The 15,452-nt window shown below is 47.9% G+C and overlaps 1 protein-coding gene across 2 annotated transcripts in view; it reads right to left on the bottom strand.

Annotated features, from left to right (window-relative positions):
- Positions 1-14,051, bottom strand: part of LOC146822653 (uncharacterized) — a 150,643-nt gene extending 136,592 nt beyond the window's left edge. For both annotated transcript variants that reach the window (XM_085606578.1, XM_085606577.1), the window contains exon 1: positions 13,829-14,051. In XM_085606578.1, the coding sequence (XP_085462704.1) occupies positions 13,829-14,040 (212 nt within the window). In that variant the 5' untranslated portion in view covers positions 14,041-14,051. The remainder of the gene's footprint in view (positions 1-13,828) is intronic.
- Positions 14,052-15,452: the final 1,401 nt, after the last annotated feature.

Below are 15,452 nucleotides of genomic sequence, written 5' to 3'. Positions count from 1 at the left end.
ATTTGCCAGAGGAGAGCCCACCACTCAGCTAGCTTGGGAGGTAAAGGAGAGATCCAAGCTCTCGCAATACCTAGCCTGGCTGAGATGATAACAGCTAGGAGTCGCCTCTGGGGGCAACCGTCATTCGTACTGAGGCCTAACTGCGACCTGTGGCCTAGCATAATGTCCTTGTATGTAAACTATATGTCCATACCAATACAGGTGCTACAAAGTTGGGCCACCCCTGTCCAGAAGTCATGAAGCACATGGCAGGCTGCAAACGTATTAAGAATATCCGCTGTAAGAAGCCCGCACTTAGGGCATTTAGTCTTAACCCCCCTCCCCCTCCCTCCCCAACAGTTCCCAGGCCATTTGACAATTTTATCGGGTGTGTAGTAGTGTAGTACAGGAAACATATTGCTTTAAATTGCTGTTCTTTCATATTTATTGAATGTATGGATTGATAGATAGAGTCTAGAGCTGAGCTTGTTTCCGAGGGCAAGACTTCACCTCAAAGAGCCTGAGTCCACTTAGTGGCAAGAGTGGGGGTATCATTACAGTTATGCCGGGCGAAGGCAAGATATAACATGCTTATACATGATTTCTGAGGTGCTATAACTATAGTCGTAAGTAATTCAGAGCTCCATTTCATCAGGTGCATTCAGTGAGCCTTACTGTTCCTTCTCCGCACATCCAGGAGGCTGTCGCTGCCCCTCGTGAGAACCTGCACATTATCACATTTTGCCACTCCCCCCACTATAACATCCTTCTACATATGGGAGTGGATTTTGATTGTCGCTGTTCACGCATATTTTGCATTGTTGTTTTTACATAATTGGACGCAACGCCCTCTTTGGCTTTCCTCAACCATTGAGCTTCCTCGGGACACAGGATATCAATTCCCGGCATTACCAGTTCACTACCACTGCTGCTAAACTCTACTGCATAGAGTTCTCTTCCTACCAGGGAATCCACTGGCTCATCACATGGGATCTGTGCCTAGACAATTTGTTAATCTCAGGCATAATCTAAGTCCTGATAATGATCCCTATATCGGTTAACAGGATTGAAACATCTTCGAAACACAGTACCATGACTCTTGCATATTACTGATTCATAAGTACAATAGCATTGGTACTAAAAATTGTGACGTGGTCTTTGCAACATTGTTAATTGTCACTCCCCTCTAAATGTCTAAGTTTTTATGGTTTTTCCCTTGTATGTTGTCTCATGTTTCCCACTTTCATTGAGTTCCTTTCTATTATGTGATTGAATAAATGTTCTGAAATTCTTCTTTGCAAGTTTTTGACATAGAACTTATTACGCTTCTATGTGTAATGTTGGATGTATTTTTAAACCAAGAGACCACTTGTTCCTCAATAAACAAACCTCACCCATGGTCCCTGGTATACCTTTAAATTCCCTTGTCCTTGAAAACGTGAGTCCACTTAGTGGCAAAAGTGGTGGCATCATTACAGTTATGCCGGGTGAAGGCAAGATAGAACATGCTTATACATGATTTCTGAGGTGCCAGAGTTGTAAGCTTGCAGCCCATCATCAGATAGTCTCTAATCTGCAAATACTTAAAAATTAAACGATGTGAAAGATTAAAAGCTGCCTGGAGCCAAGCAAATAAACAAAATATTTTGAGATCGTAAATATGGCCAAAAGATGATATACCATACTGGGACCAAGCTCTTCCCACCGGATAGTGAACTATCTCCAGAAGCATTGGATTGTCCCAGAGTGGCGTATCCAGGTACGTAAATTTAAAAACATATATAGTAACAAGCATTTGCAATGCAATAGGTCTCGCATTTACGCGAGTTTAAGCTATTGGCATTGTAAATGACAATGCATTTTATCTATGTTTCAAAAAACCAAAACATAAATGAAAAGGCATTGTCATTTACAATGCCAATAGCTCAAACACGCAGAAATGTGAGACCTGTTGCATTGCAAATGTTTTTTTTAATTAGAAACGTTGGAAAAACTGTCTGCCAGTCACCCGCTGTGACAGCAGAATACAAAGTTCAAGAACATGCTCAGTTGGATCACTAAATTCAGTCCTTCCAAAGAAACATACAATTCCATGTAATTCTTGCTCTGTCATGTTCTGCTTTCTATTTGGATGGAACAAATTTGCCTACTGTTAGCAGATGTGTGTACAAAGAATCTTTGAAATGTAACTCTTTGCTGTGCCCCCGACATGAAGAGAGGGGTTGGCCTAGCGGCTAGGGCGGTCGACCGCGAATCTGGGGAACCGGGTTTGAGTCGCGGCAACGATGCTGAACATCCTGTGATTCTGGGAAAATCACCTAATCTCCCCGTGCCTAATGGAAAAATTAATATGTCCTCATGTAACGCAACTGGTGTTATGTAAAGCGCTCCGATACCGGATCAAGTTCGCGCTATATAAAACTCCATTAAAAAAAAAATGATTCACTACACACTTATCTGCTTTTGCCAAATATGCGCTCGCAGGGCAGGTAATCTGACGGACATGTTGTATATTTCAGAATTATGGAATACAAATTGTTTTGATCGTTGTCCACAACAATACACTTCTGAAATAGGTGCCTGCTACGCAAATAAAGGCCTGTAGTGTTTGCCGCTGGAGAAAAAACATTTATTTCATTCTCTACAGAGTCATCGCTAAGCATGCGGGGACGTTTAAAAATATAAATACACGTACAGGTATACAAGACATGGGCTTAGGCCGGTCGACTAAAAATTCAAGGCTAAAAACTACACAAGCCATGGCGATTGGTCTGCAGAACCAAGTATTAAAAATACTTTGTAAATGCCACGGACAAACTGTTTTCTTTTGGCATAACAAATAAAGGTCATACTTTCACAGTGAGAGTAACTGGAGAGCTATGCTTAAAAAATATTACACCGAACTGAAAACATGCTAGATGCATTTTTAAGACTGTCATACTTTAAACTGTTTGTTGAAAAGACGTTGCGATGTTAGTCTATCAACACCAATCAGCTACATGTTGTAGAGAGATCAGACAGACGCGGAAGCACTCTGTCAATTTCACTAAGGAAAGTGGACAGTGGCCTGAGTCGAGAAAGGTTGTTTGCTGATCTCATTCCTAAAATTCCTTACCTCTAAAACGGCCTTCGACTTACTGCTCGCTAAACAAGCAGGAAGTGGGATAAGGGAGGGGCTGGCATATGTTGAGCACTTTCGCGGGCGCTTTGATGTTCTCAGTGGGCAAGCAACTCACTGAGAACATCAAAGCGCCCGCGAAATGTACACGCAGGCTGCCAAATGGTGCGCGCGCCCGGCGCACATGCACTGTAGTTGGGGGCCTGAAAAGCACTCGTTTGCACTTCCAAATCCCCGTTTTCTATAGCTCTCGCCAGAGCAGCGCTAAAGCGCTGGCTCAGGCGAGACCTAAAAATCTCCCTCCAAATAGCAACTATGTCTTGAATGACCTTAAATCTAAAGCATTCAAAATAGTTAGAATCAGTTAGTCTATAAAAGAATAATCTAAAATCTGATCCTAAAATAAAGCAGAGGAATAAATCAATGGGGTCGGGATTTGAAACAGTCAAGAGGCAGCGGAGATGCCCTGCAACATTGCCCAGAATGCGAGTTTAAAATCGAGGAGAGACAATCCCTCTTGATTAGCGCGACGGTAGCCCCAAATGAAGCTGCCAATAATTCTGGTGAGTCGTTTGAAGAAAGAGTTCAGGACCCGTAAGGGAATAGCATGGAATAAATATATAAATTTGGGGGAACGTTCATTTTGATAAAGTTACAGCAACCAATGACCGATACGGGAAGATTATTCCAAATCCTAAATTTTTTCTGTCCAGACATTAGCAGTGTTTCATAATTTATTTTGAAAATCTCCGCTACTTGTGATGTCAGATGGATGCCTAGAGAGATAGCCGTCAGACACACCCCCGGTATTGGATCTATAGGCTCGAATTAAGGAGTAATTGTGTCTTGGACGTTTTCAGCTTATATCCCAAAAATTCTCAAGATCTCAGAGCTTCATAGATAAAGTGGCTGAGAGCAGTTGAAGGGTTGGGAGAAAATATCAGCACGTCGTCTACGTAAGCTATAATTTTAAGTTCAAGATCCCCAGAAACAACAGGCTGAATGTTTTATTAAGTTTCAGAGAGCGTTAATAAGGTTCCATATATAAGGCGAATAGCAGTAAAGAAGGCGGGCACCCCTGCCTGGTACCCCAATGGATCTGAAACGGAGCGGGAGAGGCTCCAGCGTATTGTAATTGGCAAGTAGGATTCTGGTAGAGGGACGGTACCCACTTTTTAAAACAGTCCCCTGTGCCAAAGTTTACCCGGTCAAATGCTTTCTCCGCATCCAAAAGGATCATACCAACATTCATGCCTCATTTTGCTGCTGCTGTTGTAAGTTATTTGAGCTAATATTATTTAGAGAAAGAATAAACTGAAGGGTGGTCCCCTGAATAAAGGCCTTCATAGCATCTCAGACTATTGGAGAAGAAGCTGTACCATCATCAAGCAGAATAAAGTGCAAGAGAGCATTTGATATAAAGTTTAGGTACTCTGGATTAGAAAGCAGGTGTTGTGGGAAAGAGAACTGGCACTGGAGATTACCTGAAGCTTGAAGATTAAACTGTATAGGATTGTGATCTGAGGTTACTTTGGGACACACTTCCATAGTTGCATCTTGCAAAAGGTTAGGAGCAAAAAAGATCATATCAATCCTGAAGTATTGACGGTGAGGTGAAGAGTAATAAGTATTGCCTGGTTTCATTGGATAAAGCATTCTCCATTCATCTGTTGCCTGATGTAGCCGGGCCAGCTCTAAGAGAGCAGCCCAAGTTCTAATCATCCATGGTTGAGCCCCATTATTGGTAGTGTCAATACTATAATCAAGGACGCAATGAAAATCCCCCAAGACTAATATTTCTCGAGACCAGTCCATCAAATCTAGAGCTAAATCATTAATAAGGCTGGGTTCATCAGTATTAGGGCCTTAAATTTACATTACACGATTTTAAAAAACATAGAAGGTTAATTGAGCTATAACTCACCTACCTCTAGGATGAGCCACAGTTTTTAATATTTTATATTCATACTTGCTATCTGCCAAAATGGCAGCTCCCCAGATAGAGATAGCTTGAGAAATACATCCAATAGTATTATATCCTAACTGTTTTAGCAAGACTCGATCCTTGTAGGCAAGATGAGTTTCTGTAAATAAAACAATCTGAGGCTTATACATTCTAATTTCTTTGTGAACTAGCTGTCGCTTGAAGAATAAAGGCCTGAAACATTCCAACATAAACAAGTGAATCTACCAATTTTTGTGAGGTGAAATCATAACTGTGACAGACATTTTGTTGCAGAAAATGCCCCCAGACCTGAAAATATAACAGAAACACAAATTCGAGAGCATACCAATTTTTTGACCATTTTGACCTAATTTACCCCCAAGGAGAAATAAAGGAAACAAAACAGTGACAGACCCCCACAAGCCCTCTCAACCAACCCCAAGCACATGCCCACGCCCACCCCTCTGACTCTGGCACGGACAATCATACTTAGCCCAAGGCTGCAGCTGGAGTGCTAGCCCAGAGAGCAAACTAGCCCACCCCCTGACACTACATGTCTTGACCCTCCGCCAACATAGTGAGAGAAGAAAAGAAAAAGGACCCCCCTCCCTTTTGTTTTCCCCATTACCCTGTCACCCACTAATAGCGAAAGGAGAGAAAAAGACAGGGGAGGAAATGTAAATGTAAATAAAATGTAAATTTGATACTTGTATAGCGCACTACTCACCCGCAAGGGTCTCAAGGCGCTTGTACGAATACCGCTGTGGAACCCATCCTGGCTTTCCCTGTGAGGCGTCCACTCCTGGGCACCCCCAAGGTGGAGGCCAGGCATCCTTAGCGTTGTGGGGGCCGTTGTGAAATAGAAATGGAAATCTATAGGACAAAACTGGAAACTGACGAATGATCCCTCTTTTTCATTTGTTCGAGAACAAGTGCAGCATCATAATCGGTAAAGCAGAATTGTGTTTGACCATTCTTAATGATCTTGAGTCTGGCTGGTTCCTAAAGAAAAATGTGGCCCTCGCAGCTTTTAAGGGATCGATTAATTGTCGGAGTTTCCACCGTCTTTCCATGGTAGATTTGCAAAAATCGGAGCACACAGAGATTGACATTGACTTGAGTGGAACGGAAGCGGAAGGACGTGATTTGAAAGATACTGCTTGTCTTAGCAAGAAATTGGCAATGTAGATTAAAATAGGTCTCGAATTTGTGGATGTATTACTAGAGCCAGGGGGGATCTTTCTACTAGACCTACTGAGAGGCAGGTGGTGGGACCTCTGCATTTGAGAGTCCATATCCTAATCAGTAAGATCTGTAAAAGCTGTAGAGAAGAGTTTGACAATGATTTGTCGGGGAGCAACCCCTTCTTTCTACTTTGGGATGCCGAAAACGCAGAGGTTGTTCTGCCGTGGGCAGTTTTCCAAGTCCTCGATCTTAAATTGGATTTTGTTCAGGTGCTTATCATGGCTTTCCATGATCCTACTTGTATGTGTTCCGGCATCCTCGATATCAGACACACGTTGTTGGATTTCAGCAATTTCTGTGGAGCGGACACCTTACAAAAAACTTTGGCTAGAGATAGCTAAATAGCTATACAATCCTCCTGGGCTTGAACATAATATTGTTGGACTTTGGCCAGCTGCGCTTAAAGGAGCTGTAGTAAAGTAAGTAGAGAGGCTTCATGCTCTAGCTTCACAGAAAGGGAATTCAAGGAGTTTACTGAGGTGGAGTGATTAGGAGGGGTAGCCTTTGAAACATCACTTAGAGACTTGAGGCCCCTTGAGGGGAATTCAGATGGAACCAAGGTGATACAGTGAGATGAGACCCTGGAGGGAAGTAGTTCAGAGGATTGATGGCAGTGCTGGCTATTTTATCCCCTCTTGTGTGCTCCTGCACAGCCTTCTGAACATAAGTTAATGAAAGTGTCGTAATCAAAGCCTTTACCTCCCCCTTTGATTTCACCCAGATGGGCAGAGGGCTGCTTTTAGTTCCACCTCCGAGCGCATGCCCTTTCTCTTGTAGAGAGACAGTCTTCGTTGGGGAATTTTTTTAGAGCCACCCTGGAGCTTCTTCAAAGCCGCTGGCTTCCTCTGTACTGCCTTAGGAGCCCCAGAATTGACACCTCAGACTACTTTGTTCCAGTGGCAGGGATGGGACTCTCAGGGGCGTCCAGCAAAGTTGTCTCCTCACCCCCAGCTGTACATATGTTTGACCCAGACTTAGCGCAGAGTGAATTGTGAAGGCTCAGTGATTGTGAGGGGGCGATTCCGAGTACTGAAGCTGCGGGCAACTGAGTAGGGCTAGCTACGCATATCGGCGAGATGGTAAATGCACCTGTAGCCAAGGCTGAAGAATTTGGACCTGTCCCCCCCAAGCATGTTCATAATTTTAGCAGAGTATCCAGAAGACTTAGAACCGGCATGCAATTGCCCCAATACTGCCTCAGTAGCAACAGTAGAAGCGGAAGCTGGATGCACAGGCAGCATGCTACTTTGTAAATGAGTAGGGCATTGCCCTATTGTTACAGGCATTGGGGATGGAGTAGGTAATCCTCTAGGAATGGCTCCTGGTAGTCTGCCTGCCAAATGAGAATCTCAGCCTGGAGGGGGCTCCATGTCTAAAGGAGAAACTTGGAGTAAGGTGGCTGCAGACCCCGAACAAAGCAGATTCAAAATTGGTGGTCTGATCGAGGAAATCTCCATGCCGATCTCTGTCCGCCCCTTAATAATGAGTGAGCCCCGTGCCCTCCGCGGGACGCACCTAGGGTGTGTATGTGCCATAGACCTGGGTCTTGAGGACCAACCTCCAGCTCCAAGAGAGAAGAATGCGGCGGAGCAGAAGACCCATCCGGGTCAAAAGTCGAGGGTGCCCCTGCCCGAGAAGCTGCCACATATGCAGAAGAAAACCCAAATGTTCAAAAGGGCAAAAGCACAAGAGGCCTGATGAAGCACATAAGCAATTGACAGAAAAAAAGCAGGTGGAAGGCGGCAGACAATACCACCGCACAGCAACAGCAGCTCGCCCAGTTTCAACAGCTATCCATGGGTGAGCCGCAGGTGGCTCGGGGAACGCAGCGTAGAGCGTGACAGTGATAGCCGTGGAGAGCAGACAGGAGGTGGCAGGCAACAGGCGGTGGACAGCAGCGGCACAAATGGCATTTCCACAGGTGAGATGGAGAGGGAAGGTGGAGCTCTGAGGGACGGGTGCAGCCCGTCATCTTCCCCCTCCAAAAAAGGTTGGGACATTCCATTAAAAATGCATTATAGCCAATGGCATTTGTAATAAGGCAGATAGAATATCCATCATGTTTTGAGGAAGTATTCCATCTGCTAGACACTAATATAATGCCCTTACATTGAATAATGCCATTCCGTCACTTTTTGATGATCTGGCAGAAATATATCTCTACAAATTCTCTACCTTGCAATGGAATTGGGTGTTTAGGTCAAAGCCTGTGAGAAAATACTTTTTACTTTGCGGCGGGAATTCTTGTGTATGTGTCCAGGTCCACTACTAATTCCTGGACCCTGTCCTCTAAGAGATGTTAAGGAGCCAGAATGCATTTGTGTACGTCACGGTCCACCTTGCATAAAATGAGTCTGTAATACCCCTGTCTGTTCATCCAGTATGACATGAGAATGTGGAGGAGTTAAAGCACATGCATGCATATGTATGACTATTGTATATAAGTAATTATATGAGGCTAAAGGAGGAACTTGCTTTTGGATGGAGGAGTTGAAAATAAGAGATTGACAAGCCTTTCGATAGACCATTTTAGTGCATGAGGCAATATAAAGAGACCAATGAGCTTTGAGTGGCCCAGCAGCATCCAGCATTTCCAGCACAGCATGGAGAGAGAAACTATTTTCTAGAGGCTGCATAACAATACCTAGCAGAGAAATGTCCCTGGTTGCTGCACATATGTGTCTCTGGTATAACCGGGAGTATTAAGCTGCACTATGGACTGCAAAAACAACTATGTTTGAGGAATTCAAGGGGAAGCAGTCACATACAGAGGCTAACTAGTAGAGGGGATTATCTGAAATCCCAGGAACACCCTTGTTCAGAATGGTTTTCGTCTGAATCTTAAGGAGTCAACTTAGACAAACAAGATATATCCAAATTCATCAACCTCTGTCCTCTGACCTCTGTCCCTCTGGGCCGGTCACCCCCACGCACCTCGCACACTCCTCGTGAGTGCGACCAGGCTGCCCCTCGCTCCTTCCAGTGCCGCCGCTGCCCGCAGCCGGGACCCTGCCAGCTGTACCCGCTGATTGCTGCCCTTGCCCCGCCAGCGCCGCGCTGTTACCGCGTTCCTCCTGTCTCCCCTTGTGCTTCGGCTCCTGGTAAGATTGTACCTCTGTAACTCCGTCGCTGTTTCCCCCGGAGTACTGCTAGCCCCCTGTTTTATTTTCTGTATCCCCGCTCTGGTTCAGTATTGTAGTTTTGCCAGCCCCCTGTTTTATTTTTGTATCCCCGTTCTGTTAGTACTGTAATATTGTCCCCCTGTGCTTTCGGCGCCCCCGGCCCCTGCTGCGCTTCCCGCCACCTCCCCGCTCCCCGCTCCTCTCCTCTGCAGCCCTCCCCATTCGCCGCCCCGCTCCCCGCCTCCCAGCTGCCCCTCCCTCGCCCCGCCCCCCCACTCTCCACACATGGCAGAGTGGCCCAAGCGCAGCGTGCACGCGCAGCGGGCGCGCCGATTTAGCGCCGAAGGTGCGCCAAAGGTAAGCCCGTCTGTGCCCGTCCGCGCCTGGACCGCGCCCAGCGCCAGGACCCCTGGCCCCCGCAGACCCCAGCCCACCCGCCGGACGTACGACGCCGCCACCCTCAACGCACTCAACGCCGGTCGAATCCCAGGATGCTACCGAGCCACCCCGAGACGCACCCACGGACCCTTCCGCTTCAACTCCTGCAAGTTCACCTGCATCCGGACCTGCACCACTCCAGCACCACCCAAGACCAAGACGAGCAACTGCAGCAACCACCTGAAGTGCATCCTGCTCAACACCCGCTCCGTCCACAGACACGCCATCGAGCTTTGGAACCTGCTCGACACAACCTCACCAGACGTCGCCTTCCTCACGGAAACCTGGATGAATGCCTCGTCAGCGCCCGACATCGCCATCGCCATCCCAGACGGCTACAAGATCATCCGAAGGGACCGCATCAACAACAACACCTGAGGAGGCATTGCCATCATCCACAGGACCACCATCCGCATCACGACCAACACCGACGACACCATCGCACCCGCCGAACACCTGCACTTCCAGGTCCACATCAACCCCAAGACCACCCTCAGAGGCACCCTCATCTACAGACCCCCGGGACCACGCACACAATTCAGCGAAGACATCGCCGACTTCATCAGCCCGCACGCCCTCCCCTCCGCTGACTACATCCTCCTCGGGGACCTCAACTTCCACCTGGAGAACAACAACGACCGCAACAACACCACCCTGCTGGACAACCTCGCCAACCTCGGACTCAAGCAGCTGGTAACCACCCCCACCCACTACGCCAGACACACACTCGACCCCGTCTTCTCATCCAGCAAGGACATCGCCTTCAGCCACGCCACCGGACTCCACTGGACGGACCACAGCTGCGTCCACTTCAGCTTCAGAAGGACCACGACCCACCATCACCAGCAACAGGTCGCACGCAGAAGCTGGAACAAGATCACAGCCGACCAGATCGCGACCGCCCTGAGCAAGAACCCACCCACCAGCGCAACGAACCCCAGCCAAGCGGTCACCAACCTCACGAAGTGGATCAGCGACTGCGCAGACGACCTCGCCCCCCTGAAAACCCCGCCTAGCAGACCCGGTAGCAAGAAAGCCCCATGGTACACCGACGAACTCAAGAGCTCCAAGAAGAACTGCCGAGCCCTCGAGAGAACCTGGCGCAGAGACCCAACACCGGACAACATGACTGCCCTCAAGCTCGCCACCCGTAAACACCACCAACTCATCCGCACCACCAAGAAAACCGCATTCAAGGAACGACTGGACAACAACGCACACAACAGCAAGGAACTCTTCAACATCGTTAAAGAGCTCTCCAACCCCAACGCCGGAAACAACGACATCACCCCTTCGCAAGATCTCTGCAACTCCCTCGCCTCCTACTTCGACAACAAGATCGCGAACATACACAACAGCTTCAGCTCCCAACCGACGCACGCCACGACCGAACCACCACCCCCCACCACCACCCTCCGCGCCTGGACCCCGATCAGCACCGAAGACACCGTCCGCACAATGAACTCCATCCACTCCGGATCTCCTACCGACCCCTGCCCTCACCACGTCTTCAACAAGGCCGACGCTGTCATCGCACCCCACCTGCGGGACATCATCAACACCTCCCTCGACACCGCTACCTTCCCGGAGAGCTGGAAGCACGCCAAACTCAGCGCTCTACTAAAGAAGCCATCAGCCGACCCCACCGACCTCAAGAACTACCGCCCCATCTCGCTGCTCCCGTTTCCTGCAAAAGTCATCGAGAAGACCGTCAACAAGCAGCTGGCCGCCTTCCTCGAGATGAACGGATCCCTCGACCTCTCGCAGTCTGGCTTCCGGGCCAACCACAGCACCGAGACCGCCCTGATCGCAGCCACCGATGACATCCGAGCTCTGCTTGACAACGGAGAAACAGCGGCCCTCATCCTCCTAGACCTCTCCGCGGTCTTCGACACTGTCTGCCACCGTACACTAGTGCAGCGACTCAGCAACATCGGAATCCAGGAGAAGGCACTGGAGTGGATCATCTCCTTCCTCGCCGGCAGGACACAGAGAGTCCGCCTCCCCCCGTTCAGATCTGAAGCCACCGAAGTCATCTGCGGCGTTCCTCAAGGCTCCTCGCTCAGCCCTACCCTCTTCAACGTGTACATGAGCCCCCTCGCATACATCGCACGCCAGCACAACCTCAACATCATCTCCTACGCCGACGACACCCAGCTGATTCTCTCCCTCACCAACGACCCCACCACCGCCAGAGCCAACCTCCACGAAGGGATGAAAGAGGTATTCGAATGGATGAAGAACAGCCGCCTGAAACTGAATTCGGACAAGACGGAAGTCCTCATCCTGGGAGCCTCACCCTCCGCCTGGGACGACTCCTGGTGGCCCCCCGCCCTAGGCAACGCACCCAAACCAACAGACCACGCACGCAACCTGGGCTTCATCCTGGACTCCTCCCTCTCCATGACCAGACAAGTCAACGCCGTCTCCTCGTCGTGCTTCAACATCCTGCGCATGCTACGAAAGATCTTCCGGTGGATCCCCACCGAGACCAGGAAGATGGTCACCCTGGCCCTCGTCACCAGCCGTCTGGACTACGGCAACTCCCTCTACGCCGGCACCACCGCCAAACTCCAGAAAAGACTTCAGCGGATCCAGAACGCCTCAGCACGACTCATCCTGGACATCCCCTGCCGCAGCCACATCTCCGGACACCTGAGAGACCTGCACTGGCTCCCGGTCAACAAAAGAATCACCTTCCGACTCCTCACCCACGCACACAAAGCCCTACACAACCAAGGACCAGGATACCTCAACAGCCGCCTCAACTTCTACGCTCCCAAACGCCAGCTTCGATCGACCGGCCATGCCCTCGCCACCGTCCCCCGCATTCGAAGAGCCACCACAGGGGGACGATCCTTCTCCTACCTCGCCGCCAAGACATGGAACTCCCTCCCGACCCACCTCCACCTGACCCAGGACCACCTCGCCTTCAAGAAGCAACTCAAGACCTGGCTGTTCGAGCAGTAGCGGACCCCCCTCCCCTAGCGCCTTGAGACCCTCTGGGTGAGTAGTGCGCTATGTAAATGCTTTGATTGATTGATTGATTGATCAACCCTAATGAGCAATAAGGGTAATGTAAATTAAACGTCTTACACCAAGAGGATGACTGCACCAATATTTTTGTGACAACTCATTGCACTTAATAACGCACCTCTGTGTTTATGGAGTTTCTAATGGAACGTTTAGCCTAGCCACAGTGTAGATCTGGGAGAGGCTAGTATTACCTGATCAATTTTCAATGCAATTATATCAAACCAAATGTTCATTTTACAAGTGCTTTAACTGTGCACTTGTTGCTCAAGAGGTTCTGTCTTTCGCCTATCTGGGCACAGGACTTAATGAACTGAAAACATGCTCTAGGCAAGCCACAAGAGTGAATGGAAAAGAAATATCACATGCTAAGGGCTCAAAGGAGGAAAATATGGAGTGACAATAGCACACTAAAGCTTCTCAAATCAACAGCACCTGGTCTAACTCAAGAAGAGTGATCTGTTAAAAAAAGATGATTATGGAAAGAGAAATATGCTACGAAATCCAGCTTCTCAGTTCAAACAATTTCCACAGGGTATGGCCTGATCCCCAATGCCAAATAGGGTACATTGTGATAAGAGGTGTCTGCTATGGTGGATGGAGTTGTTGAACTCTATCTTTTCCCTAAGCTTCATCCATTGAATTTCTCGTATTAACATGGATCTTGAATTTTCATGTATAGGAAACAGCAGTGATATGGCACAAATTAATAAAGTAATTAGTCTCACTGTTCAGACAACATGCAAATAGAGCAGAAATATGTTCAATTATGCAAGTTGGGCTTCATGTTGGATTTGTAAAGTGCCAGTATTGAGATGTACAACAATGGGAACAATTTGTCATATATTTATATAGTACAGGGATATTAAAAGAAACAATTGAATAGCTACATTAAATATCTTTGCAAGTCGAGAATGAAAGAAAGCATGAAAAAAAAATTATACTTACACTGTGATTTCACATAGAATATTCCCTTCAGCTACAGCTGGAAAATCAGGATATAATTGCTGGGGAGCAAAGGTAGAAGACGTTTTCTTTGCAGGGATGAAACAGGGAGGGCTTGAATGAAAGGAACGAGGGTAAGGGGGTGGAATGGCAGGAGGGATATAAGGTGGAGGGTGCGGTAAGCAGGAAAGGGGCATAATAGCAGGAGGGTACATAGAGAAGTAAGGAGAGGGGGGCTGGCGGGGAAAACATGGGGGCACACTGTGCCGGTTTGTCGGATGGGACATGAGGAAGTCAGGGTGTATATGGTCATTGAACTGGCAAAAAAATTGGGTTGAGAAAGGGCAATGACATGAGCGAGTGGAATAGGGGGCAGGAGGGAGGCATAAGAACAATGGAAAGGGAATATTCTGGGAAGCTGATGTAAGGATGTCAGCGGAGGGAGCAGTAGAAGGACGGATGTGAAGATTTTTTGTATTTTGTCTTGTAGCAGGAAATGGAGGGCTAAAAATTAAGAATAAGAAAGGTTGAAGAAAAATAGAAGGAGAGTTAAAACAGGAAAGTCAATATATGTTATGATTGTCTAGAAACCTACGACTTTTATTAGGAAAATAATGAATCTTTAGTTTAGAAAAAAAAACATTCTTTTGCATAACTCTTCCAATATTATACTCCATTTAGCAATCTGGTAACAGGAGGCAAGCAAGTTCTAGTATTTATTGTGTAGCCAAAGACTAACATTTGATTGCTTTATTAAATGTTTAATTTATCCTTAATAGGAGTAACAAGCTATTGTAGCGAGAAAAATGGTAAAGAGACAGAAAGACTCCATACTGGTTTAGAAAAACAGACAATAATTTTAAAATTAAATCAAGACCAAAACAACAAAAATTCAATAAGTAGACGTTTAAAGATGGAAAAGAGTTCTATTGCTCAGAAAAAAATAAGCACCTATGGGGGTTATCTGGTGGGCATGATGGGCAAAGTCATGGCCGGCTCTAGGGCGGTGCGACCGGTGCGACCGCACCGGGCGCTGACTTTAGGTGGGGGCGTCGTGTTTGCAAGTATATAATAGTTTTAAAACCTTCTGCCAGCTTCTGGCCTCCGCAGTTTTCAGCCGTCAATAAAAATGTCAAGATAACTCCGTGATTCATTTTCTTCCTACAGAAAGATCGGAGGTTTGTCTAGTGGCAGCTTTGAGTCATGGTAGGCATTTGGCAGAAATCGGTGAACCTTACCTGACGCCCTGACGCTCTCCTCACCTCCTGGCATTTTCTTCTTTGGGTTGTTGACGCTGTGGTCTCCTCCGCCGCCATTACCACGCTGGCCGCTGTGAGGGGGGACTACAGCCCCCAGAGTCCTTGGAGGCACTTCCTGCTTCCGCCTACCAGCGTGCCCGGAGGCGCTTAAAATCGAGAGGCTCCCTCCGCGTCGCGGGACGCGCGCGGGCGGCGCCGGGCTAAGCCCGGGACAAGGGCGGGACCGTCTGTGGCCGTCCAGGGCCGGAGGAGGCCGGGCAGGGCTACCCCCCTAAATTGTCAACATCTGGACATCGTAAAAAACATTAAAGTAATCAGGGCACCTCAATTTCTGTGGCTCAACGACACCCTGCTATAGGCGGTGGATT

The sequence above is a fragment of the Triturus cristatus genome, chromosome 5_2 (genome assembly GCF_964204655.1).
Source record: "Triturus cristatus chromosome 5_2, aTriCri1.1, whole genome shotgun sequence".
Lineage (NCBI taxonomy): Eukaryota > Metazoa > Chordata > Amphibia > Caudata > Salamandridae > Triturus > Triturus cristatus.
Note: the sequence above shows the minus strand (reverse complement) of the source record. Positions and strands in the feature narration are given on the sequence as shown.